Source organism: Urocampus carinirostris, chromosome 1 (genome assembly GCF_059441175.1).
Source record: "Urocampus carinirostris isolate Australia breed hairy pipefish chromosome 1, RoL_Ucar_1.0, whole genome shotgun sequence".
In the NCBI taxonomy this organism is placed as follows: domain Eukaryota; kingdom Metazoa; phylum Chordata; class Actinopteri; order Syngnathiformes; family Syngnathidae; genus Urocampus; species Urocampus carinirostris.
Genome location: NC_142349.1, coordinates 14,760,427 through 14,786,912, shown reverse-complemented (window position 1 = coordinate 14,786,912; position 26,486 = coordinate 14,760,427). Strand labels below are relative to the sequence as shown.

Here is a 26,486-nt window from a genome sequence, read left to right as displayed (position 1 = left end):
GGGGGCGGGGCTCTGTTTTGGTGTGTTTTCACCCCATTGGTTGCGTACTTGAATGACGTCAGAAAGAGGATTTTCGTTCATGAGCAAGTCATTTGTTATAAATATTACGAATTATTTATATCTAATGAAGTTCCAATTGTATTTTAATATTGATTACCGTAATTTTATATATTTTTCAAAAAGGGAAGAAACGTGATAAATTCAAATTCCACAGACAGTACACAGGATTGTGTAAACAGCGACATCTTTTGGCTTTATTTTTCCTGTCATTTGTAAACTCAACGAATTAAAAATCTGTTATATAGCTGATAATATTATAAAAAAATGGGTTTAAATTATTTTGGAAAGATATCGTACATTGAATATATGACTCAGAGACATATGAGTAGAAGCCAAAATAAATCTTTATTGTGAATCTTATTATCATGCATACAGAGACAGACAAGTCACTCACTTATTTACACCTAGGGACGATTTAGACCGGCCAATTAACCTAACATGCATGTTTTTGGAACGTGGAAGGAAACCAGAGCGTCCGGAGGAAACACACGCAAGCCCGGGGAGAATATGCAAACTCCACACAGGAGGCTCAATCTCATGACCTCAGAACTGTGCCACACACACGCTAACCACTGGGCCGCTGCGCTGCCCCATTGCTTTCCAATGTAAAGTAAAACAATATATTTGATCCTTAAAGCTTTTCCACAACCTGAAGCAGGGGCGATTTTAGGTTCAGAGCATTGGGGGTGCTGAGAACCCAGATCAAGGGTGAGCAACCACGGCTGCAGCTCATCAGGCTTCGTCATCTGACTCGCCACCAAAGATGGTCAAAAGATAATGAAGACATATGTATAATAGTAAATACAGTACTAGTAATAGTAAACTTTTATTATTTGGTGCAAACTTGTCAAAAATGTTCTTTTGCGTGTCTGCAACAAAAAATCTACAAAATTACTTCAAAACTTATGATCAAATTTAGTGTTGGAAAACAGGGACCTAAAATATTGTATTGTCTCCATTCTGATAAGAAAAAAAATACTATAGAAATAATACTACAGTTTTTTATGATACAAAAACATAATTGCAGAAATATTACAATATAAATACTACAAAAATACAAACAAATAGAAAATTACGAAAAAATACTACAAAATACTCGGATGGAAATACTTCAAATAGCTTCTACAGAAATACTATAAAAATACCACTACTGTAATACAATAATACTGCTCCATAAATATTACATTAAAAATACTCCAGCATTTTCCTACAGAAATATCATGACAGCAAAACTACAAAAATAAATCTACAATAATACTAAAAATGCTGAAGACATACTACAAAAACTGCTATGGAAAAAATACAAACATACTACTGTAGAAATACTACAAAATATTTTAAAATAGAAGTACAGTAATATAGTAATAACAATACTACAAAAATCTGGCTGCAGAAATATAACAAAAATACAACTAAATTAACACTACAAAATACTACGGATATACTAAAAAGATTATACTATGGAAATACCACAAAAATACAACTGCAAAAATACTACGGAAAATACTAAAAAAATAAAATTACAGCAATACTAGAGAATCACTGCAACATTATGACTACGGAAATACTACAAAAATACAACTACAGTGTTACAACGGGTATATTACAAAAAAGACTTTCGAAACAATACAAAAAAATAATGCAGAAATACTGCAGACATACTGCAGAAATAATACGATGCTGTGCTAGGAATCAAATGGACCGAACCATTTCAAAGCAGTAGAGAATTTCCAACGCTACGTTGTTCATTTTTTTGTTATTTTTTTTAATCTATATTCTTTTCATCCTATATAAGCCTATCCTGATGTTTATTAAGGAAACAAGTTTTTAAAATGCTATAATTTTGGGGGGTGCTTGGGCCCTTAAACACAAGAGTCTCAAAGGGCTGCACAAACCACAGATTATTGCAAACCACAGACTATTATTACACCATCCCCTGATCTACAACCTACACGAGGGCAAGGAAAAACTCAAAAACCTCAACATGAGGGAAATGAAGAAACCTTGAGAAGGGACCGCACATGAGATAATCACCCTTCCAGGATGACCAGGCTGCAATGGATGTTGTTAAATAATACGCAGATATTGTCAACATAAAATATAGGTTATTCATATGCTATAGAATAGAAATGTGTTTTAGGCCTAGATTTAAACAGTTCCACTAGGGTTGCAGATCGAATCTCAGGGGGAAGAGCATTCCACAGCCCCGGGGCCCGAATGGAGAACGCTCTCGAACCTGTAGATCTCTTCTTGGCTCTTGGGATCACTTGTAGACAGGCATTTTCAGAGCGAAGGTTCTGGACTGATTTTTCGCAACACCAATGTGAAGTTTTGTATATGGAAATGTCAATGCGTTTTTGCAAATAAAGCATTTTTTAAACTCTCAATGTTATACTGCGTCGTTTGTCTTTTTCGAGAAAATGTAGATAGAAAGTATTACAAAAAACACTTTGCTCCTGATATCGCACAATCCATACTGTGCTGAGGCTACACTTTACAATGGTTCATTCATTCCGGGCAACATCCATAAATCAAGACATAATGTAAGGATGTAAAAACAATATTTGATCATTATGAAAATCATTTGTACATAAAAAAAAAATGTTTACTTTTTTTGTCTTGAAAAGCGTCCCTGCAAATCCCGCGCAGGCGCAGTAGCATGTAAACACAAGCGCGTCGGCTGGCGACTGTGAACAAATTGTATTAGCTATTCAATTAAACACGAAAACCTTCTCGTTAATATAAGTTCCTCAGAAGCGATCAGATTGAAACGCCGCGACAAAAGACCTTCCATGTTTGTTTTTAAAGTATCAACTTTAGGCTTTTGAGTTTTTGCCGAAGGCTAACGCTTTTAGCTTGTACGTGACAAACGAGAAAGACGGATTGCTTATTTTGTGACAGACCATTTAGCCATATCGTGATGTAAATTGTTGGCCTACTTTGCTGTATGTGTTTGTGGGCTACTGTATTCTCTGTTGTGGCGATGGCTAATTTCATCACTTAAGACCCAAGCAGACGTCTACGTGGGTAAGCTTTCGATTAGCTGCCAAATGCAAGCTAATTGCTTGCGAGGTGGTGAGACATCGGAGATTCGCGAATAAATTCCTCGTCATCGATGCGTTTTTCGTCAACACATGTTGACTGAAAGCAGGTGAGTGTTTCGATTTGAAACTCGATTAATGGAAATGATTTAAACTCGTCTGCGGTAGCAAGTACGACCAAGTGCGAGAAAACGTGAATGTGTTTTGTTGATAAGGGAGAACGTGAATAGTAATTTCTGCACAGAAACATCCACTCTTTCAAACTTATGCTCAATAACTGGGAACGGGGATCTTTGTAGCTATCGTGTAAAATCTGCCTTTTTAATTTCACTCATTGGGATTGTAAAGCATTTGAATGTACGTTAGATTAATCAATGTAGTCATGATTGTATTATTTGTGTATGCCCTATGTTTATAAAGGAAAAGGCAGCACAGTGGAGGTGATGAGAATGGGCACATGGTACCGCAAGCCAAAAGGCAGAACCAAGCTCACCCCCTGTCCCCTGAGCCAGGAAGGGATGCCTGCGACTACGAGGTAATTAGTATAGTACAGTAATATATATATATATATATATATATATTAGTATAATCTGATAAGAGTAGGGGGACATACAAATAAAATATGCTGTATAGGTAGTAAAGTAAAAAAAAAAAAAATTGTGCCCGGCCCATGGGTATTAAAGCCCAATTCAGCTCGAGCCTGACAAATCCATGTTGGATTTGCGTTGCATATAATGTTTTGCAACATTGGTCAGTGATTTTTTTCCCCGATTAAAGGAGCATTGCACACATAGTTATATCCTGTAAAACACGTATAAGTAGTGAATGGTATACAGATGCTCCCCTACTTAGGACCATTCGACTTGCGTAAAACGGTAGGTAGGAACAATTTTTTCAGGATGTCGAAAAATATCCGGACATTGCTCTTAGCTAGATTTTGTATGGTGTGCACCATTTTCCGAGTACAGGACAGTAGTGCTTCTTTCCGCTGCTACCGGCGTGTGGCGCTGTGGAAGGTCACCCAGCATCCACCCGGGAAAAAAAAAATCCACTTCCTCTTCCTACTTCGTGTCTATACATTGTATACTGTCTATACTATCTCCAGCGGACTAAGAACTTTGAAATTTTTATTGTTTGATATCTCGTGCATCAATTCAATATGGTTGGTGTAAAGTGTAAAGAAGAGGCTAGCCGTCTCTTTTGAAATGAAAGTGGAATAAGAAAGCTTGATGCGGTTGAGAAAATAGTCAGAACACTTTTTACCACGAAGGAGGTCCTCTTGAAGCTTATCTTCCAAAAGTAAGTTATACTTAACTTTATTCATCCATATTGAGCAATTTTTTTCATGAAATGTTTATTTTTTAGTACAAAACAATACAGGTTACTTATCCAAGCCTTAAACATACTTATATATACCTTAAACATACATTCCATACAAAATATAGCTCTGAAGCAACTTACGAACAAATTCAACCTACGAAAGTAGGGCAACGTCTACCTGGTTCTATCTTGTCCACCATGTTTTGCGTTATGTAAGGCGCATTGGGTTATAAGGCTACATTTGAAATTCTGGCCAATATGGGATTTTTAAGTACGCCTTATAGTCCCAAAAATACATTGATGATGTTTGAATTACAACTATAGTGTAAATGCCATATGGTAACCGAGGACTATATTCATTTTGCATGTGTTGGTTATCAATAGCTTAATAGCCACTTCCCTGTGAGATGGATTGTCCGTTTTATTCGCCCACTGCCTGTGAATCTATCAGTAGTTGGGACACCTTTAAATACTCGATTGATAAAATGGTCTTTATTGTTCCAGTGGTCCAACAGCTCCAGCAGCCTCAGCAGTCTGGAGCACGTGACCGCCAGCTCCAGCGGCAGCCGATGCTCGGCGGGCCCCTGCAGCCCGCTCGGTACTGGCGAGCCTTGTGATGCGCCCGCCTCCTACCTGCACATCAACCGCATCTTGAAAGAGGCGCACTTCCAGAGTCTGCACAGTCACTGTCAAGCGAAAGAAACGCATCTGTGACCTAGCGCTACTTCCTGGTCAGGTATCAGGAATAGGAAAAATATCAGCAATAATTTAAGGACTAAGACCAAACTAATGCTAAATTTGGACGGGAGCTGCCAAACGATACAAGTTTAGGACCGGTCGCTTTGACTCGTGTAGGATTTTGGGGTGGTTTTGAAGTCTCAGGGAGGTTGAGCACTTGAACTTTTTTGTCCTTACCCTCTCGTCATTAGGTGCAAAACATTTGACTCAAGATTGCATAAGATGAAAAGTCCCAAATTATTGTGTTTTTCCTCTTAAGATACTCGGTGCAACCTCAATTTTTCTGCGATTGCCCATTCAGGTGTGCACACTGTTCATGTTCATAGCCGCTAGAAAACTCAACATTTCTTCCATACTTGGGTATTGTCTTATTTTTCTTTGACTTAGTTGTTATGAATTAAACATGAGTTTTTACACTGTTTTTGAAATTCATTTCAAATAAAAAATGTTGTTTTTGTTTGGTATTTTAGTCATTTGTGAATTTAACACTCATAACATCATAACATGTAAATCTAAAGTCCATGTATATGTATGAAAATATATATATATATTTTTTTTAACAGTACCAGATACTAATGTTAGAGAAAGGTCAAAGGAATGTTTAAAAATCAGTATAACAATTCGCTTTTCTTTTTCTCACCTCAAACTAACCACTTTAAGTGACGAAGGTTGTTGAATACATTCGGCTATGATTAAAATAATGTATTTCCGACGTAAACTGAACACAAAACTAACCTACAATGTATAATTGAATGTCCTTCAAAGTCCAATTCATCATCAGATACACCAATGAGTTGTTTCACTCTTGTGCTTTTTTGCGTTTATATCATTCAAGACTGCTTTTTATTTTTGTTCCATTCCTTGACTTGATACCATGATTAGAAAAAGCGTGATGAAGACATAAACCTCATGCCTTTTGCGTCTTGTCTATATCCGTAATGGTCTAGTGCAGGGGTCGGGAACCTCTTTGACTCAAAAAACATAATGGCTGTATATACAAATATGTTTGTATACTGTATATATAATCTACTTAAATTTTGAGCGAGCGAGAGAGAGAGACATCCCAAATATTTTAAGGCAAATTTCAGAAAAAAAACGACAACCCACTCTTCGGTTAAAATCTAATTTTCAGCTCATTTTGTTTCACTATGTGACGTTATATGATTTGATAAAATTTATGAAATAAGAATAACGCCTGGGCCTGTGTGCCATATAAACAAATAAATCACCTTAAACTTGTCTCCTCCCACAGTTAAGATCACTGAGGCTACTTTTGACCAAATTTATTTCATTAATAATGGTTTCAAATTAAGATGCAAGCAGAGTTATTTTGTAAAAATGTCACAAAATACTGCAAACGATACTGCTGTATTTAGCTACGGTGCAGACTGTGCCGGGCAGAGAGAAGTGTGCTGTGTGCCGCTCACCCAATCGAATTGCAATGTGTGCTAGGCTAATGTTTCTGGGTGTTTACTTTTTATTCTCTGGGTTTTCATCATTAAGTGTCTCAACAGTGAACCTAAATTGTTTAATAAGCTTCAATATAAAGGATCCCTTAGCAACGTACAGCCGAAATGAGGTCTGTTTGTGTATGACAGCCTGAATGTAGTGGGGAGTATGCTCTTTATATACTGTTTTATTAGTGCTATGCTGGTTATGTGTGCACAAGACTCGACTCGACTTATCAGAATTGAAACACTATAGAAGAAATTTGTGCGAGAATGATTTTATTTCCGAGCCATATCTGGCTCGGAAGCCATAAGATACCGACAACTGCTCTAGTGGATATGATACGACGCTCTCACTGCCATGATTCTGGTATGTATCTCGTTGCATCCAATCGTTGGCAATTGTGATCAGCAATATACAGTATGTCACAAAAGTGAGTATACCCCTCAGATTTCTGCATATATTTCATTATGTTTAATAGAACATCACTGAATAAACATCGCTTTGACACAACTAAAATAGGTCATGGCTTACTGGAAAGATATCCTCTGGTCTGATGAGACAAAGATGAATTCATTTGGCTTGGTTGATCCGAAATGTATGGCGCTAACAAGTTGAATACAAACATGTTTGTCATGCCTATTGTCAAGCATGGTGTTGGGAATGTCATAGTTTTGTTTGCATTAGTGCAACAGGAATGGGGGAGTTGTATTTCATTAATGAAAACAAACTTAAACATGTACTGTAGAATACTGGAGCAGAGAACGATCCCGTTCCTCCAGAAACTGGGTCACAGGGCAATGTTCCAGCCTGACAATGACCCCAAATACACTTTAAAGATGACCAAGGCTTTATTTAAGGGGCTGGGGGTAAAGGGGATGGACTGGCCAAGCATGTCTCCGAACCTAAATCCAATAGTTGGGCATCTTCAAGTGGAAGGTGAAGAAGTACAAGATCTTGAATATCCCCCAGATTAGTCATGGAGGAATGGAAGAGCATTCCAGGGGCAATTTGTGAGGTGCTGGTGAAATCCATCGCCATGAGGATTAAAACGGATCTGCAAAATCATGGCCACACAAAATATTGAACTTTAGAAACTTTTAAGGTGTCCTCACTTTTGTTACCAGGGGTTTTGTTACTAATGACTAAATTTTGAGTTTTCTGTGGGGAAAAATAAATTCACTTTGCTATTTAAGCATTGACTACCTTTCGTTGTGTTAAAGTGATGTTTGTTCAATTAATCATGAAATTAATGCAGATATGTGAGGGGTGTATTCACTTTTGAAACATACTGTATTTTGACTGATCAATAAACACATATGATACATATATGAAAAGTTGGCCCCTTTCTTGATTTCTGTGTTTTTTCCATGTTTGTCACTCGCAAGGTTGCATATCATCAAACTGATTTTAATATCACAACAGACAAGGAAATACAAAATGCACATTTGTTTTTATAAAAAAAATAAAATTATATTTGTAGCACATAAAGCTATACTTAACAGTATCTCTTTATTTGAGAGTAATTAAAACGTATCCCCGTATGAGAGTATTTAGGATGGGTTTTTGAAACGGCATGCAGCTTTTTTCCGCTCCCTAGTGTCTCCCTGGCGCCTTTCCAAAAATGTTTGATAAGGGAAAACCATCTAGTTTCTGTAGGACAAACATGATACAAACATTTTTAACTTTTTCCAATTATATAAATACAGTCTCTCTCTCGATAGAGAGATAGACAGTATGTGTTGCCTTTCTTATAAAAGTGTATATAAAGGTTTGAATTTTTGGAGCTCCATATTTTTTGGGGGGGAAAGTATATCCAAAAGAGCTCTTTCCCTAATTATGTGGCACCTCATTTGATCGAAGATGACTATGATGACTCACCTCTCGCCTGTTTTTTAAATTGGGACATTTTCAGCCATGTAAACTAATCTTGTCCAAAGTAATCTAATGCTTTTTGAGACTGCAAAGACTAAATAGATTTTTCTTTCAGTCTAGTTGTTCTTTTTTTATTTAATGCCATTAAAATGCTTGTTTTTAGGTTTATGCAAGTACTAAGTATAAAAATAATTGTTACTTATACTGACTTAACGCAATTTCTGTTCAACTGTTCTTTACCAAACAAGGCATTCATCACAAAATAATAAGGCCCATATGAACGCCTGACCTGACTGTGGTGTTAATGATGATGCTGTTTCTCCTACAGTAACAGCGTCATGAATCAGAAAGGTCTCACGCTGAATTATCATATAGGTTCATTCGTCATCAACAATTCAATATCAATCATGGGCGAGGCAACCAACGGGGGACTAGCCATGGCGCTGGGGGTAACCATGGTGACCTTAGCCTCACTAATACGAGTGATCTGTTACATGAATGAGACGAGGGCGTGTGGTGGGCCAATTAAAGAGGTCTTGAGGCTGCTGCTGCCTTTTGAACAGGTCTGGGCTTTTTAATTAGGGTCTCAATGCATGACCAGTTATGTATCAAGAGCAACAACACGAGGATTAAGAAAGAAAAGGGATGGTCACGTGAATAAATAATAGGACATGGACACAATATTTACATTTTTTAATCAGTAAGACTGCGAGTAATGTGGTCATGATGTAATACTCACAGACCTGTCTACATGCATCCGTTAATTTTCCTAATCCGCTTTTCCTCACTAGGGTCTCAGGGGTTGCTGAAGCCCATCCCAGTTGACAGTGGGCAGGGGACACCCTAAACTGACAGCCAATCACAGGGCACACATAGACATATAAGCATTCACACACATACTATACTTCGAGTCACCAATCAACCTTCCATGCATGTTTATGGAATGTGGGAGGTGTCTGAAGAAAACCCAAGAAAGTATGGGAAGAACATGCAAACTCGGCAAAGGGTGGCCGGTCTCTGGTATCAATCCAGCACCTCAGAACTGGGAGGCGGACAAGCCAATCACTTCTCCATGCTGCTGCTCAACTTGTGTATGAGAAAATGCGCACCCCCTAAAAGTGTTTTCATATAAAAATGCATAGGATTAAACCCACAGTAGGGGCTAGGATGGCCCAAAAATACAGTGCCATGAAAAAGTATTTGCCCCCTTCCTAAATTCACTCTCTTTTGCATATTTGTTACTTACTTCCATTTATTCCGGCACACAAAAAAACTATTCGTCCCTATATAAAAAAAAGAATTACCAGCCCTTGTTGAATCACAAAATAACTGTAACTAACCGCAGTTTTTGGAAATCTGAGTTTATTTCCACCGGCCACACCCAAAACTGATTTCCACCACCTGTGTTGAATCAAGAAATCACTTCAATTGAATCTGTTGGACAAATTAAGTAGGCTCAGTCGGATGCGGAAATTATAATTCATGCGTTTGTTACCTCCCGTCTCGATTACTGTAATGCACTACTCTCTGGTCTCCCGAAGTCTAGAATCAAGTCTCTTCAGCTGGTACAAAATGCCGCAGCGAAGCTTTTAACTAGGACAAAAAAGTCCGATCACATCACACCGATTTTGGCTAACCTGTATTGGCTCCCAGTTAGCCTTAGATGTGATTTCAAGGTTCTCTTAGTATTATACAAAATCATACATGGACTTGCTCCCTCTTATCTTTCAGATCTGATTTCCCCCTATGTCCCGGTCCGAAGCCTACGTTCTGAGAGTGCCGGTCTTCTGGTGATCCCAAGAGCAAAGAAGTGTTCTGCTGGTTCGAGAGCGTTCTCCATCCGGGCACCGGTGCTGTGGAATGCTCTTCCCCCTGAGATCCGATCTGCAACCTCAGTGGAAATGTTTAAATCTAAGCTTAAAATTCACTTCTACTCTATAGCATAGGAATAACCTACTCTTCTCGTCGGCTCCAGAGCAGGGGAATGTATAATAATATTCTGAAAAATAGTCTGTGTAATATAGTGTAATAATTTGTGAAGCCCTTTGAGACTCTTCGTGATTTAGGGCTATACAAATAAAAATGACTTGACTTGACTACAAAATTTCAAGAACACACTTGACATTCCACGATCCAAAGAAATTCCTGAAAAAATAAAAAAAGTGATTGCAATCTATCAGTCTGCAAAAGGTCACAAATTAATTTCAAAGTCTTTAGGGCTCCAGTGAACCACTGTCATAGCCATTATTCACAAATGGAGAAAGTTGAACAGGGTAAAATCTTCCCTGGAGTGGTCGACCAACTATGATTACTCCATGAGTGCAACGACAGCTCATCCAGGAGGTTACAAAAGTACCCTGAAAAACATCCAAGGAACTGCAGGCCTCCCTGGCCTCGGTTAAGGGCTCTGCTATAAGAAACACGGTGGGCTAAAATCACTTTAAAGGAAACCATAATAGCAATTTTCCATCATTCACTCAAAAATGATTGAAAAAAAAAGTTCAAGGAGAAGTAACGTACAGTAAAAATAAATACACAACAATTTCTGGTGTATAATACACTAACGAATCAAGAACATATCGGAGCAAAAATTCCTTCTCTTATATAGGCCAAATACATGATTTCACTATTATAATTGAAAGGGAAAAAAAGGGCTAACTCTTGACAATAACTCCCCAAAGAAGGGGGGAAACAGGAGCTTTATGCTGTTTTATGAAAATGAACATTAAAAAAAACACCGGAGAAAAACTAAAGATATAGTATTTTTAGAGTTGTCTACTATGGATGTACTTGACAATCTACATTTGGGATCTAGAAGTTGTACTACTTTTTGTAGTCTATTTTTGGGGATGCACTATCTGATTAAAATAGTGCCGTGTACCAAATGTAAAAATGCGTATTGTACACAACTCAGATACATGCAATTGAACCAAAACTATTAAGGAAATGTACGTCTGAAGAGGGACACAACAGGACAAACAGTGCATGAGAAACCCAGCAGAGGGCAGCAGCCTCTGACAACTAGAAACCAATTCCGTGAAATCAGTCTGCGGGTTTTAGAAGAGATTTACTTCTATAATCTGACTTCCTGCAAACGCACGCACATGCTGTGTATCGCTTTCTATTCAGCACAGATTTAAGAAGTTGGTCAGTGATGAATGGCTCAAATCGCTTTGAGTGTAGAAGCAATGATCTGTCCTTGTGCTGAGGTCTATGTATGCGCATACATTGTCACATTTTTACTGCTGCCTGCAGGAAAAAATGCAAACAAACACAATTGGTATTTCTTAATGTTTTCTGTCCTTGCGGCTCCGTTACTCATCTCTTCTTAAAAGGGAGAATGTCCACGTGAAACCAGAATAGTATATCTAGCTTGTCACTTTAAACTCTATCCGCGATCACGCCGAAGCTCTGCAAAGCGTCGCTTTCCCCTTCAAGGTTCCTCACAGATACGTTTTTTGATGGTGGTCATTTGAACTGAAATCCAGAGAAACCTTTCTACTTCCACATTGGTTATTGTTGGTTCACATTTGGATCGCTTGTATTTTAATAATCGCTGAGACTTGGCTCAATCAGAGGATACTTGATGCTAGCTTGCAGCCAGTGTTCCCTCTAAACTGCGCGCGTGCGCTATTGCGCACTGCTCGCACATTCTCTGCGCACAAGAAAATCTAGCCGGCGCACAAAAAGGAGGGCTCAAAATTACTAATTAAGAAGCGACTTAAGTCAAAGTTACAGTGCATGAAAGTAAAAATACAAGGGTTCCCCTGACGTTGTGTCCTAAATGCGGTATTTTGAAGTCGAGTCAGAGTAGAACGAAGTTGAGTAAAGTTAGTAGAATTGGTCGAGAACCGGCTTCTTCAGCTCGGCTCACTAAAAGGAACCGGCTCTTTCGGGTCCTAAACGGCTCTTCAGGTTGTTTTTGCTTCTTTAATCCCAACATGACCAAATATTATGTAAAGCTATGCACAAAATGACTTAAAAGAAGGGGGGAATAGAATAAAAAAGAAAAAAATACCAAAATGAAAAAGATGTGAAAAGTTGAGAAAAAAAGAAACAAAAGGAAGAGGAAAAAAAGAAAGAAAAATTTAGAAAAAAGCCAGAAAAAAAGAAAAGAGAGAAATGTAGGAAAAAAGTAAACAGAGAACAAAAACAAAAAGTAACAGCTCGGAAAAAATAAACACAATGAGATTTGTTTTAAAGGAATTTAAAGACAAGTAGAAAAAAACACGGAAAAAATAAGAAAAAGTTTGTGTTGCATTCAAATAATTTCCAATTATATCAAGTGAATCTTGTTGCCAACATTGAACTTTCACTAAAAAATGTGATTAAGTACAGTTCTGTATCTTACAACCGACTAAAAAAGCCCCAAAATGTTAATATTATTCGACAAAATGTATCAGGAAATAAAAAGAAATGGATATCTTGTGAAAGAATTGTAACGATGTTTGTAGGCCGTACAACCTTTGCTATAGTACATGAGTCAATTCATTCAAAAGAGAAAAATAATTTTACATTGCCGGAAACTCAGCAAAATGTAACGCGATGTCATGTTTTGGACATGTTTGATAATTAATTATCTTGCCACACTTGGGATTATGGTTGTTCATTGTATTTTTAAGCGTCACTCACAGACTTTGTGTGAAAGCTCAGACCCGTGGAAAATTACAGGGAACATTGCTTGCAGCTAGCTAGTCACTCTTTAAATGGTTTTCTTACACTGAAAGGAGAACCCCTCCAATTTCATTGCACTTTTGTATATGGAAGATAATGGCCATTCATTCAGCTACAATTATGTGGTCCTTGTTTTTATTTTATTTATTAGGTCATTACAGTTGTATCCTTTAACTCTGTAAGGGCGTCATCTCGAGGTACATTTGATCCCTGGTGGCCCTTGTGAAGGTGCGATGCTACTTCGCGGATTATCACATTTCGTAAGAGGTTCTGCCCCCCATTATCCGCGATAACTGAGGTAATAATGTATTACGGTCAGGTGTTCCTGCAGATCCTTGAAAAGTTTTAAAAGGTAATGATTTCATTGTTCTAAAATTAAGGCCTTAAATGGCAACAAAATGTCTAAAATCCAATTTTTAAAAGTCATAAACACATTAAAAAGATATACATTTGTTTGAACTAAAATAATTTAGTAACATTTATCAATTGTCTTTTTTAATCACCAATTTATATTCGTGGCAACTTTGCATGACTACATAACGTAACTTTCAAAACGGTGATGTGGTTTCCGTCGGGCCTTTCTGAGCAGGTGCTTGTCGAAGGCCTACCCACAATACACATGGCAACTTTGGACCCTGAGTTTGAAACATGGGAAAGTGTAAATCTAATGTGAAGTGGCTGTTCGACGGACGTTTTTCGCCATGGCTAAAAGCTGTGCCAGGTAATATGTATGAGGTACAATATGATATTTCAGGTTTTTTTGGTTGGTTTGTTTCAATAGTTTTTTTTTTTCGTCGACTTGGTTTGATTTCAAAAGGCATTTTGAATTCTTGAAATAAACTTGTCCTAAAATGTAGGAACCATGGGCAAACGGGATGGAAAGCAGAGGCAAGTTAAATCCTAGCTGCTCTTTGCCAAATTGGGCAGCTGTTGCGTGGCATGACTTGCCCCATGGTCTCAGCGTCCGAGAGTTTTATATGCCAAGCCAAACATTTGCTTTGCTTCAGCCCCGTCACCATTTTTTTGCCTCGCCTTCGCGCGAGAAGGCTAATGTACCACACAAAAATGGTATGATCCTCTGACTGTAGTAGCACTAGCCTTTTGCCTCCTGCGTAGAGGGAGGCGAAGACGGACCATGGGAGTTGTTGAGGGGGAAAAAATGAAGAAACAAGTCGATTTTGAAAGTTTGCGTTTTTCCCATTTATGTGGACTAACGTTGGCTATTCTGCAATGGACTTTAATAATAAGACATAACTTTATAAAATAATGAGTTTATTTGTTTAGCAAGCTTGTTAACAATTGTGTAGCTCCGTTGACTCCAGGGGTGGGTAGAGGAGCCAAAGATTGTACTCAAGTAAAAGTACTGTTACTTCAGAATAATACGACTCAAGTAGAAGTAAAAAGTAGCCTTCTAAGTTAACTTGAGTAGAAGTACATGGTAAAAAAACATATTACCAATGTACTGCTAAAATTTTATTTTGTATTTTTTCAATACCAGTATGACCATTTTTTTCCATAACTCCCACTTGAGTTGATGGTGAGTTAATTCAGGTGTGAAACTACATTCACTTAACAGTTAAAAGAAACCAGTTAACTGATTCAAAGCCAATTATGAAAATTGTTCTTTCCCATTTATTGTAAATAAATAAATTATGCCTTGAAAATATCGCTTTTTCATCCTTGATTATAATACAGTATGTTGGGTAGGCTACTAAAGTAGGCTTAACTATAAAGTATAATACTGAAAAACTACGGTAGGCTAAAAATGATAAATAGACATTCTTTTACTGATTCGGCCCACCTGAGAACAGAAACTGGATCCGCCCCAGAGCCAGAGTTTTTATGGCACCTGGGGGGCGATGACGGGAGGTTTTGCTGTAAGAAGGAACAGAAGTTTTGACTTGTCTTGACTACTGTTCATAACTTGACCTTAAAACTCAACTGCGTCATTAACATTGTCCTTTGTTATCTATTTAATCTCTAACTGTCTTTACTCCCGTGTATGTGTGCGACAAGTACATATCCTTCTTTGTGTCCGTCTCAAGTGCATCAGTGACCAATAACAAAATGTACCGTAAAATACAGCTTTTTTCCCAAGCTTTCGGCCCTGCGGCTCATGCAACGATGCGGTCGATTTATGCATTTTTCTAATGGGCGCCCGAGCAAGAAAGAAGTGTGACGCGTGGAATATATGTGTCCGAGGAAAACGCAAGTTTAATGTAACTTCTCGCTTTGCGCATGAACAGACCATCATCATGGTACGCATGTTGTTCGAAAAAGGGGAGGGCTAACTACCACATAGGGAATAATTTTACGACTCATGTTATTGAATCGAACTGATTAAAAGAAGCAACGTCCAATGAAGCAGAAATGTTAAAGGCGGATTCCCTATTTTATGTGTCAGGATTATCCTGTGTTTTGGAGTAAAAATTTAACACGGTTGGATTCTATGGATTATCTTTGATGTAAATGAAGCCATTTTCGTTGAAGGCGGCCAGGGGTCGTAATGGTGAGTTACGCCGGGTGTAGTTTTTGGGTATCTTGTTTCAGACTGATGTTTCTCCGATAAGTATATTTTGAATTGGTTGTCATATCTTGAATATCAAGAGTTTAAGCTTTCCAATGATATGTGGCATGACATGTTTCAGTGACTGGTGACATCGTATGGACACGTATTTGTTTATCAATAGTCCGGCGGCCCACCGGCGGGGTTAAGGTACCGTATATTATTAAAACACTTTCCGTGTACCGTCTTTTTTTGTAAATTTCTCATGTTTCAACATGGGTACATGCGGCTTATAGTCAGGTGCGGCTTATGTATGTACAAAACTGTTTTTTCCTTTAAAAATGTACTGGGTGCGGCTTATAGTCAGGTGCGGCTTATAGTCGGAATTTTACGGTGCCTACACTGTGGCGAGCACATTCAATGCACATTATACATCATTATCTAGAGCAGGGGTGTCAATGTTGAACGGATAGAAGGGCTTAATGAAAAACTAACCCACAATTAACAAGCTGATCAAACATTGAAACATTTTAAAGTGAGGCATATAGTCTAGTGAACCTGATGAAAGCTACTAAAAAACAAACAAATATATTCCAATGTGATTATTTAGATAAAGCACTATTTTTTTATGGCTCTGTCAGTAATTTTCAATTATGAATAGGCACAGAGGACAGATTTTCGTGATATAAAATTTCCCATTACTTGAACACAAAATGAAAGAAGCTGGTGTTATTCAGCATATATTTTACAATTCAGCAAAAGCGGGCTGAAATTACTTGGAAGAAAAAAATAATGGCAATTTTCTATCATTCACTAGCCAACACTAAAATAAAGTGTAAGGATAAGTAACATACAGTGAAAACAAATACACAACGATTCCTGGTGCATGATACAATAATGAATCAAGATCATCCCAGGGGCCAAAGAAAAAAACTCGGGATGCGGATATGTCACGCAGGGATTGGACTTGGACATACAGTATGTGATGGCGAGAATCAACAGCACCCAAATTACGAATACTCTCGTATGCAAGAGCAAAACAAAAACAAAAAACACAGTATTTTCGAATCTTATTTGAATGCATTGCGCATCATGTTTGAGCAACATTATATATTTCCCTGAAATCCTCAGTTAAATTGAATATGTACCACTAATTTTGTTCCTACTTAAGAAAATGAACACTAATACCAGTGGCGGACTGTACATTTTACACCCAGGCTTTTAGGAGTACTACGTCTAAATCAATATGGCTATAAAACCTTTAATGCAGCCAGAGCTGCGACACATAGACAAAACATCAATAATAACTCACTTATTTTATGCTACCAGGCCTTCAGAACTGAGTGTGAAGGCATCCGGGTATATCTATGACCCTGTCAACGAGTAATGGCTGAAATGTGGTTGATTAAATGCTTGAATATGAAAACACATATCTGGAAACAGCGAAATCAGGGGAGAAGCAAAGCTGACAGACAATTTAGAATCTTTAAGTATTCTTGAACGATATAATTAACATCACATGATTATGATATTTTTAGGCCAGCAGAGAAGGCCTTGCTTGCACTGCTCAATACAACAACACCACTGTTCAATACAACAACAGACTTAAAGACTTCTCTGCATTTTGAACTCATTCCACAGCATAGGGTTAAATTCCCCTAAATATCACTCACATTTGAAGCTCAAGTGGTTTTAAAAGTACTACTTGAGCTATGCAGTACTTCGAGTGTCCAAATCCAACTGGCTTCGTACTGAAACGTTGGAAAAGTGGGACATACGGTGAGGTTGAGAGGGTTGTTAAAATACTTATGAAGGAATGCTTCTTACGACTGGGGTAAAATCTGGAGGACCTTCTTCACTTGTGTACAAGTCTTTATACACAGCCCCCGAATTCTGCTTTGCGGGTGGGAAAGGCTGGCTAATCTCTGCCGAGTGTAGCCTAAAACACACACATCATAAACATAACACACGCTCACTCACTAAGAAAGGAAAAAATCAAAACACTACAGCCAACAACAGTGCCCTGCAAAAGGATAGATCCCACCAAGATTTTCGACATTTTTACATATATCAGACTTCTAAGTTAGTGATAAAAATATTATTATTATATTGGGCTAACAAATATTAAATTGAAAAATAGACCTTGCAAAAATATGTGCCCTCTTTGAGATAATACTTTGTACAACCCATCCACTAGTCTTTATGGGTATGTCTCTTTAAGTATTTCACATCTTGAAACAGAAATATTTAATTTTTCCTTACAAGACAGCACAAGCTCCTTGAGGTCTGATTGTAATTGTTAATGCACAGCATTTTTTAGATCTGTCCATAAATTCTCTATAGGATTGACATCTGGACTTTGGGTTGGCCATTCTAACGCCTTCATATTGTTAGGTTAAAACCATTCGTTCTAGATGTTGCTTTATGTTTGGGTCTTTGTCCTGTTGGAAGGTGAACCTGCGCCCCATTTCAGCACACTTGCTGACCCCTAAAGATTTTCTGCCAAATTTGGCTCCATTTACCTTCCCATCAACTCTGACGAACTACCCAGTCACTGCTGAAAAAACCCAACTCCAGAGCATGATTCTGCCACCACCATATTTGACAGTAGGGATGATGTTTTCAGGGTTATGTGCAATGTTACTCTTACGCCGAATGTAGCGCTCTGCATTCAGCCCGAAAAGTTAAATTTTGGTCTCATCTGACCAGAACACCTGGTTACATATGTTATTTGTGTCTTTCATGTGTCATCTTTCAAACGCCAAACGGGCCTTTCTTCTTGTCACTTTTCCATGAAGGGCGGACTTATGCAGAGTATGACTAATGGTTGTCTTCTGCACAGATCTTCCCACCTCAGGTGTGTATGCCTGCAGGCCATCCAATGTGAGCATGGGTCTCTTTGTTGCTTCCCTTATTAGTTTTCCAGGTCTTGGTAGGTTTGCAGTGGTTCTTTGCTCCCTCCATTTGATATTATTGCTTGCACAGTGCTACGGGAGGTGGGTAAATGTTGTGAAATCTTTTTGTATCCTATTCCTGCTTTGAACTTTTCCACAACTTTCTCCCAGACCTGCGTGGTGTATTCTTTGGTTATCAAAATGCTGTGGCGGAAAGACAGAGAGAACCACGGGCTCTCCAAGCCTCGTGGCTCTGGGGTGCCCATGCCCCACCCTTGGAATTATCGGTCAGCCATCTTAGTCCCGGCCTGTGTGACCCCCCCCCGAGAGGGGGCCTTCTAGCCAGGAGGAACGCTCGTAGAAGAGTGAGAGAAAGCTGTGAGCGCTTCTTCTTTTACAGTGATGACATCACTGTCACCAAAGGCGGGTCCTGTGACTGGTGAGTTCCTGTTGATGCTTTTCAAAATTAGGTTCTCTAATTAGTTGATTATAACTATTATGATAATTGAAATTGTTGATATAGGACTAATTTCATTATCGAGCAAGAAACATGAAACATATCCAAATCATGAATCTTTCAATTAAAACCCCAAAATGTTCATTTGTAAATCTTTTTTTTATACAACTGGAGAGTCCGGTCGCTTCTTGTGAATGAATTGTGAGTCTTTTGAGGTAGAGTTGGCTGAGTTGATGGTTAGAAAAGGTTAGGGTAGATGCCTTGGTGGCAGGGCAGTACCCTACAGCTGTCTGTTCTCTAGTGAGTCCTTTCAGAGACCTCTGAGCCTATCACAGAGCAGGTGCATTTAAATTGAGACTTAATGCACTCTGTTATTGATAGCCATTAAGTTTGACATTGGATCATTCAGAAGTCATCAGGGAACTTTTGGAGTCAGTTGGATGAGAGATAACAGACACAATATTTTCGCAACACCTACTTTTCAGTTTTTTGGTAGTACATATAATGTTAAATGTTGGTTCCTCTTTATGATTGTGTCACACCCGTTATTGATGCTTAGAAAATATATTTAGTTTTTTTAGCTTTAATTTGAAGCCTGGCATGTGTCAAAATGACAACAAGTTCTTGGAGGACAGTAAATTGGCTAGGCATGGTATTTTTTTTTTTCAAAAACAGTTCTGAGATAACCGTCAGGCTCGGTAGGCTTCAGTTAGTGTCTTCGCTTCCACTTTACCGGCACCAATCCCCCCTCTTCCCACTTTCCTCCTCCCATTTAATTTCACACAATGTGCTCCGGAGACAATGTACAGTAGACTGTTTTCATTGCGCAGCCGAGTCACATTCAAGGCCTCTATTGATCATCATAAATGTTCGCCCCCCGAAGCCCGAAAAGAAAGGCTGAGCACGGCCTTTTTGTCCCACACGTCGCAGAATTTTACGGCCGGAGTTGGCTCGTGCCCCTTAAAACGTGACTCATTTTTGGGCTGATGGAGCACAAGTGCACTTCTTCAGATGGGGTGCTCGCATATGACAAATCAGAGCACGTTTGAGAATGTTGGCTCTTGTGTGTGTCAGCGCTTACAAATGGATTGTTGTCTGCGATGATTGTGATCGATAAAGTCCTGCTCGTCACCTTTTTCACTTTGATCTCAAGTTATCTTCACACATGCTGCCAAATGGCCAAATTTAAGCCAGCAAAACCAAATTCTTAACTATGCATCAATCCCTCGGTTATTGCAGTTAATGGGGACAAGAGCCCCTCACGGAAAGTGAAAAGTAGTGTCGTACCTTCATAAAAGACCCCAAGACCTCGAGGTGACGTCTTTTCCCACTGAGAGTATAAGACACTAACAAAAGAAAAGCTAGATCTACAAATAAAACACAAAGCACATATTTGTAGTTGAACAAATGGTCTTCATTGTCATTTCATAAAAAGTAAAACACATTTTAGGGCTTTTGCTTCAGGTGTAAAAAAGCGTTTAGAGAGTAGCTGGCATGTGGCAGTGTCCAAAGAGTTGTAGCTCCAGGTCATCGGTTTCATGGGTAATGGATCAGGGGTGGCTTGTGAGAGTTGTTATGTAGCCTAGCCGCAGCAGTAGGCCGGACCTGCAGCGTTGCTTTTGCCCTCTTTACCGGTGCCTCCTCACTCTCTTCCCGAAACCCGATAATAATTCACGGAGCAACTAGTGGTGAACATAGTTCTTTGCTCCCTTCTGCCCTTTGTCAGGGTCCTATTTACCGTAAATTCCGGAGTATAGAGCGCACCTGATTATAAGCCGCACCCACCACATTTTAGGAGGAAAACCAAATTTTGTATTTATACAAGCCGCACTTGTATATAAGCCGCATGCGCCCACATTAATATATGTAACACAATCACAAAATTAGCCCAAACCCGGCTTTGAGTCTCGCAAATGTGGGGTTTGGGGTTTTTAAGGGTTATTGTTCTATCTTCGTTATTCATTATCCATTATCCGTTATCGGTCAGTTCATTATACGCTACAAAGCCTAGGAGCCGGGACACTTACTCTCAGCCAAAAGGCTAAGCTAAGGTCCTAGCCCTTAAGCCTTGTTGCGATCATTGCGAATGTACCGTTCCCGGAGGTACTGCAATACCGGGCCGATGCGTGGAGTGGACAGAGCAAGCTCTTATTCCATCTCCGGAATGCAAACATAGTTCATAATTCCAGAACCACAATATACATAACTGAATATAAAGTACACAGTCCAAAAACCACAGCCGGTAAAATGAACAGAAAATGATACCGGTACTTAATGTTTGAGGCAGACCTCCAGAGTCCGGGTACCCGTTGAAACTAATCCAAGGAAAAAAAGTCTATATTTCCAAAGGTAAGGGTGGGAAAAATATATATCCGCTATTGTCCGCCGCGATAACAGGTCTCACTCACCTTTACCCCACTTCCCATCAGCCCGCGTTTGCCCCGCCCCTCTTTTTTAATTCGCAAAACATATCAGAATACAGTAAGTGTCTCAAATAAATACAATACAAAAATATACAGGTGCAAATACATATTATACATCGGTTACACATATTTACAAAGAAAGACGGTACACTGAGAGAGTTTTCAAAGCTTCAAGTATAATACTAATATCTTTCATCCCAAACCGTGCCTGTGAAGGGTAGCAAAACACTACTAGCAACACGCTTGCAACACAATAAACGGGTCTGTTAAAAAAACATACCGTATTTATAGAAACCACGGTAAACCGCCTTCATCTTCCTCCTTATAATTGATGTCATCAAAGTCGTCTTCCCCAGCAAGGGGAAAGAGACTTTGTCACATAGACGTCGTCCCACGCTTCCTTAGTCAAAAACACGCTGGCAACACGCTCGCAAAGTGAAGTGTGAGTGCAACAGCTCTGTTTCCTTCTTTATCGGACTACCCTTATCTTGGACTATGCCTTTCTTATTGCAATTTACATGGTGAGGATATGCCTACGCTAATTTAATTTGTGCACAAGCTAAGAAGTTGCAGTCTTCCTCGGCGCATATATTTCACCGGTCTAAATCTTACCTTTTGTACTCGAGCGCCGCTGGTGGCTGTTCGAAAAATTACATAAATTGGCCTGTATAAGCCGCAGGGTTGAAGGTTTGGGAAAAAAGTTGCGGCTTATAGTCCGGAATTTACGGTAATTACACCAGCAAATCACAGTCACACACACAGGCAGCTACGCCCACCACATGATAGCATTTGCTGTGTGCTGTCTGCTGCATAACACACTGCACGATACATTGATATCAATGACAATAAAGATGATTAAATTCATTTCATTTTCCCGGAAGGAGTGAACCAGTGATAATCAAAGCGCAAAATAGTGAGGGATTACTGTGTCTAAAAATAATTTGAAAGAACAGTACTGGATTTCAAATTATGATTTATTTAAAAAAGATGTTCAAAAACATTATAATCTCAATGGCGTAAAGAAATGTTGGTTTTAAGAAAAATAATCCTGTACTTTTTTCTCTTTTTTGGAACGATAAGAGAAAAATACATGACTGATCATATTAAAGTGCGATATCTAGTCCTAGCATGTCAAAGATGTGTGACAACTGAGGCAAGCTTATTTGTATCCGTAGCTCCAACCTGAGTTTGTTTACGTTTGTGATGTTTGTGGTGAGTTGGTTCAGATGTGAAGCTGTATTTACTCGACTGTTAAAATTAACAAATTATTCACAAATTCTTGACATTGAATTTGAAGAGGCAGCACGGCAGCGCAGTGGTTAGAGCGTGTGCGACACAATTCTGGAGTCATGAGCTCGAACCTTCCTGTGTGGAGTTTGCATGTTCTCCCCGTGCTTGCATGGGTTGCCTCTGGGCACTCTGGTTTCCTCCCACATTCTAAAAACATGTGTTTCAGGTTAATTAGCTTGTCCAAATTGTCCCAAGGTGTGAATGAGCGAGTGAGTTGTCTGTCTCTATGTGCTCTGTGACTGGCTGGCAACCGGTTCAGGGTGTCCCTTGCCTACTGCCTGAAGATAGCTGAGATGGGCTCCAGCACCCCCGTGATCCTACTGAGGATATGCGTTGCAGATAATGGATGGATGGATGAATTTGAAGAAAAAAGGTTTTCCATTGTTTGTGAAAAAATCTGTTGTGCTTAGAGAAGAACCAATATCATCTGTTGTTATAATTGTTTGGGTTAAGCTACAAATGTTGGCTGAATGATAAAAACGAACTAAAACCAAAGCATTACCACCCCTCTAAGCTTCACAGAAAGCGTATAACTGCTTCCGGGACTTAATCTAGGTGATGCCATGACACATATCAACACCAGCCATATTAGTAGGCTACCACAGAATCTGTGACATCACTTTGTTGGAAGATACTTCCCCTCAACATGGCATTTTTTGATGAATTGAACTCATTCTCAAAACTCTCAACAGTTAGTTCTCACTGCGTAAGTCCCCCTAATATGAATGCCATCAACAGGAAATTGGGTTAGGTTGTTCTATTTTGGTTTCAAAACAATGAAAGACTCAAGGATTAAGTCTGGTCGATGCAGACTTTCTTGAACATTTTAAAAATGAGTCAAGCTAAAAATCAATGTATGTTAACCCGGCATTGGACAGTGGTAGAGACCACAAACCTGTTAGAGAGGAGCGAGGATCAGCGCGGCTCGCTGTCACCGAGGTGCAATTTGTTGCGTTTGGACTATAACTGTCAGGGAGAGATACTCTCCCACTTAAATAGCTGCCCATATCCCCGTAATATCCCGATTGAACCCATGGGCGGCCAGGGCCCATCAATAGCTGAGCTCATCTTAAATTAATAAAACATGGGCCCTCACCAAATCCAAGCTATTTGGAACCACCAGAAGAGAATGTTTAGTCGCCGCCAAAGAAATGAAGGAACAATAAAGTGTTGGTTATGTGCTGTGGAGAAGTGATGACTTATCATGGCTCCCTACATCCAAACCTTGCAAATGAGTACTAAAAGCATAATTAGAAACAGCTATTCAGTGGCGCTTGGTAGTAATTTTGTACGGACAGTCATGTAGCCAGGGCATGTATTACCAATAGTATTCCCTATGTCTTAAAGGAGATAAAGAGACCTCTCGCGACTTTAAGCTTTATTTATTGCTGGTTTACTGGCTTGCAGATCCATTGAATTTAATTGTGTATTTTAATTCACGTGTCCTATGTTTTTCAGGGAGTATGTGTTTTACATAGGAAATATAAAGTTTATTAGTGTAGTCCATAGTTTATTTGTTGTTCCACTGAAACGTTAACATTGTTAATTAACATTCTGTTGTATGTTTTTCAGAAATTCCGAGTTGCTTTACATTAAAGTTTAGTATTTGATTAGTATACAAAAGTTCAAAGTTTAAATGAGTTGAAAGTTTAAGGTAGAGTGAAAATATAAATGATAATTTATTACAATAATATATTTTAAACTTTGGTGCATTGCCACCACTCTAGCTGAAGTTTGCTTATGCCTGCAAGAAGGCCTTGGTGTCGCCAATTCCAAATCTCGTTGGCTAAACCAACAATTTCCTCATTACTTGTTATGTCACAAGAGGGCTTGCAGATCTGCTTATGAAGGCCTCCGGGCAGATTTCTGACATTTGCAACAATAATGGCTGAAATGTGATGTGTGGTTATATGTTTGATACGAAAGTATGCCTCCGGAAGCACTCTGGGGAGAAAGCAATGACAGTAAGGTGAAAGACAATCTGGAATTATCAAGTAAATATTCAAGGACAAAATATGATTACATCACATGGTTGAGATACTTTTTAGGCCAGCAGAGAAGGCCTTGCAGACTCTGACGAGCCACGACTGCACACCAAAGTTATTTGCCAGATCGTTTTGCAAATCTTTGTCAAGATGTTTATAGTTAGTTCACCACCATTTCATATGATTTCTGACGGGATGTTGTCAATTCCTGGGAATTTCAGTTCTTCAGTGAGTTAATTGAAGTCAAGGGGTTGATCCATGGATGTACATTGCGGGCTTTTATTGGCTGTCGTAGGGGAGGTGTAGGGTTTTTCAAACAATGCATATATTCTTACGCAATCTAGAGACGATAAAAGCAATGGTCATCATCATAAGACCTCCATCTTAATAACAGCAATTCCGTCAGGGCCCGAAAAAGCAGTGAGAGGTTATTAAAGACATCTATCAGGTCCAGAGTGCCGATGAGCACCCCTTTGCTGAACGTGAAAGTGAAATGATGGCAACCAAACCCTTCCATTTCTTTTTTGACTACACCAGCTCTTTGATAAAAACAGGTTTAATGTTCAGAGACTTTCAAAAGGAAAGTAAAAAGTCCCATTTCCCTCAGGGGGGAGAACTTATCTGGATCACGAGTTTACCTCAAAGATTTTAGTCCATTCATGTACAATAAATGCTCAAACAAAAAAGCAAAATTACTGGAAGGAGCCTGAGTGCTTTGACCTTTTGATGAGCTATCGGAAAATAATGGCAGGGCACATGAGGTGGAAGATGATGGAGTCACACAGTTGCAAATAGGGAGCCAAAAGAAGAAAGCATAGAAGTCACTCTTTTTCTGACCATATTGTATTTTCATTGTGAGATTTTTTTTTAAAGGGACACTGTGATGTTTGACCCCTAGATGTCACTGTACTGTATATTGAAGGGGTCTCAAACTCACTGCCCGGGGGTCAAGGTTAAAGGGACAGTGTTTATTGTTTTCCCCACTAGATGTCGCTGCATTCTGTTGTAAGAAGACAAACTACGAAGACTCAAAATGACAAAAACGCACCTTAATACTTTTAAAAAGAGGAGGAATAAGAAGACAAAAAGAAAATTAAAATAAATAACAAAGAAATAAGAAAAAGTAAAACTCGAGAAAAAAAGGAAAATAAACAAACTAAAGAGGTAAAAAAGAGAAAATTTCTAAAATGAGAAGGAAAAAGAGAAAATTTCATTTACTTTTGCTTAGCACTGTAATCTCATTTTTGTAATCGCTATATGTATATCATCTCCATCCGTTATCTGCACTGCTTATCCTCAGTAGGGTCACGGAGTAGCTGGAGCACATCCCAGCCATCTTCGGGCAGTGGGCAGGGGACACCCTGAACTGCTTGCCAGCCAGTCGCAGGGCACACAGATACAAAACAACTCATTCACACTTCGGGACAATTTGGACCGGTCAATTAACCTGTTATGCATGTTTTTGGAATGTGAGAGAAACTGGAGTGACCGGAGGAAACCCACGCAAGCACCCGGAGAACACGCATACTGTGCACAGGAAAGCTGGTAGCTGGATTTGAACCTATGACCTTAGACATGTGCCGCAGACGCATTAACCGCTCAGTTGCCGTAAACTTGCCGTGTAGATTGTGGTGGAGATATTCCCCAAAGGCTCGATTAAATATTACATTTACAGTATATGGAAAATAGAAATCAGTTGTGGTTCATATGAATCACAACAGCAAGAACAACTGAATTAGTGCAGAAAGAAAGCCACGGTGCTATTTTGCACTAA

At 39.0% G+C, this 26,486-nt stretch overlaps 1 protein-coding gene and 1 pseudogene across 1 annotated transcript; one reads left to right on the top strand and one right to left on the bottom strand.

The window, feature by feature from the left end:
- Positions 1–2,713: 2,713 nt before the first annotated feature.
- LOC148373654 (uncharacterized) lies at positions 2,714–5,621 on the top strand. Its single transcript, XM_088353611.1, has 3 exons — positions 2,714–3,211; positions 3,522–3,636; positions 4,926–5,621. The coding sequence occupies exons 1-3, from the start codon at positions 3,195–3,197 to the stop codon at positions 5,133–5,135; spliced, it is 342 nt and encodes a 113-aa protein (XP_088209737.1). The 5' UTR covers positions 2,714–3,194; the 3' UTR covers positions 5,136–5,621.
- A 15,474-nt stretch (positions 5,622–21,095) lies between these two features.
- Positions 21,096–21,235, bottom strand: LOC148373653 (U2 spliceosomal RNA; annotated as a pseudogene).
- Positions 21,236–26,486: the final 5,251 nt, after the last annotated feature.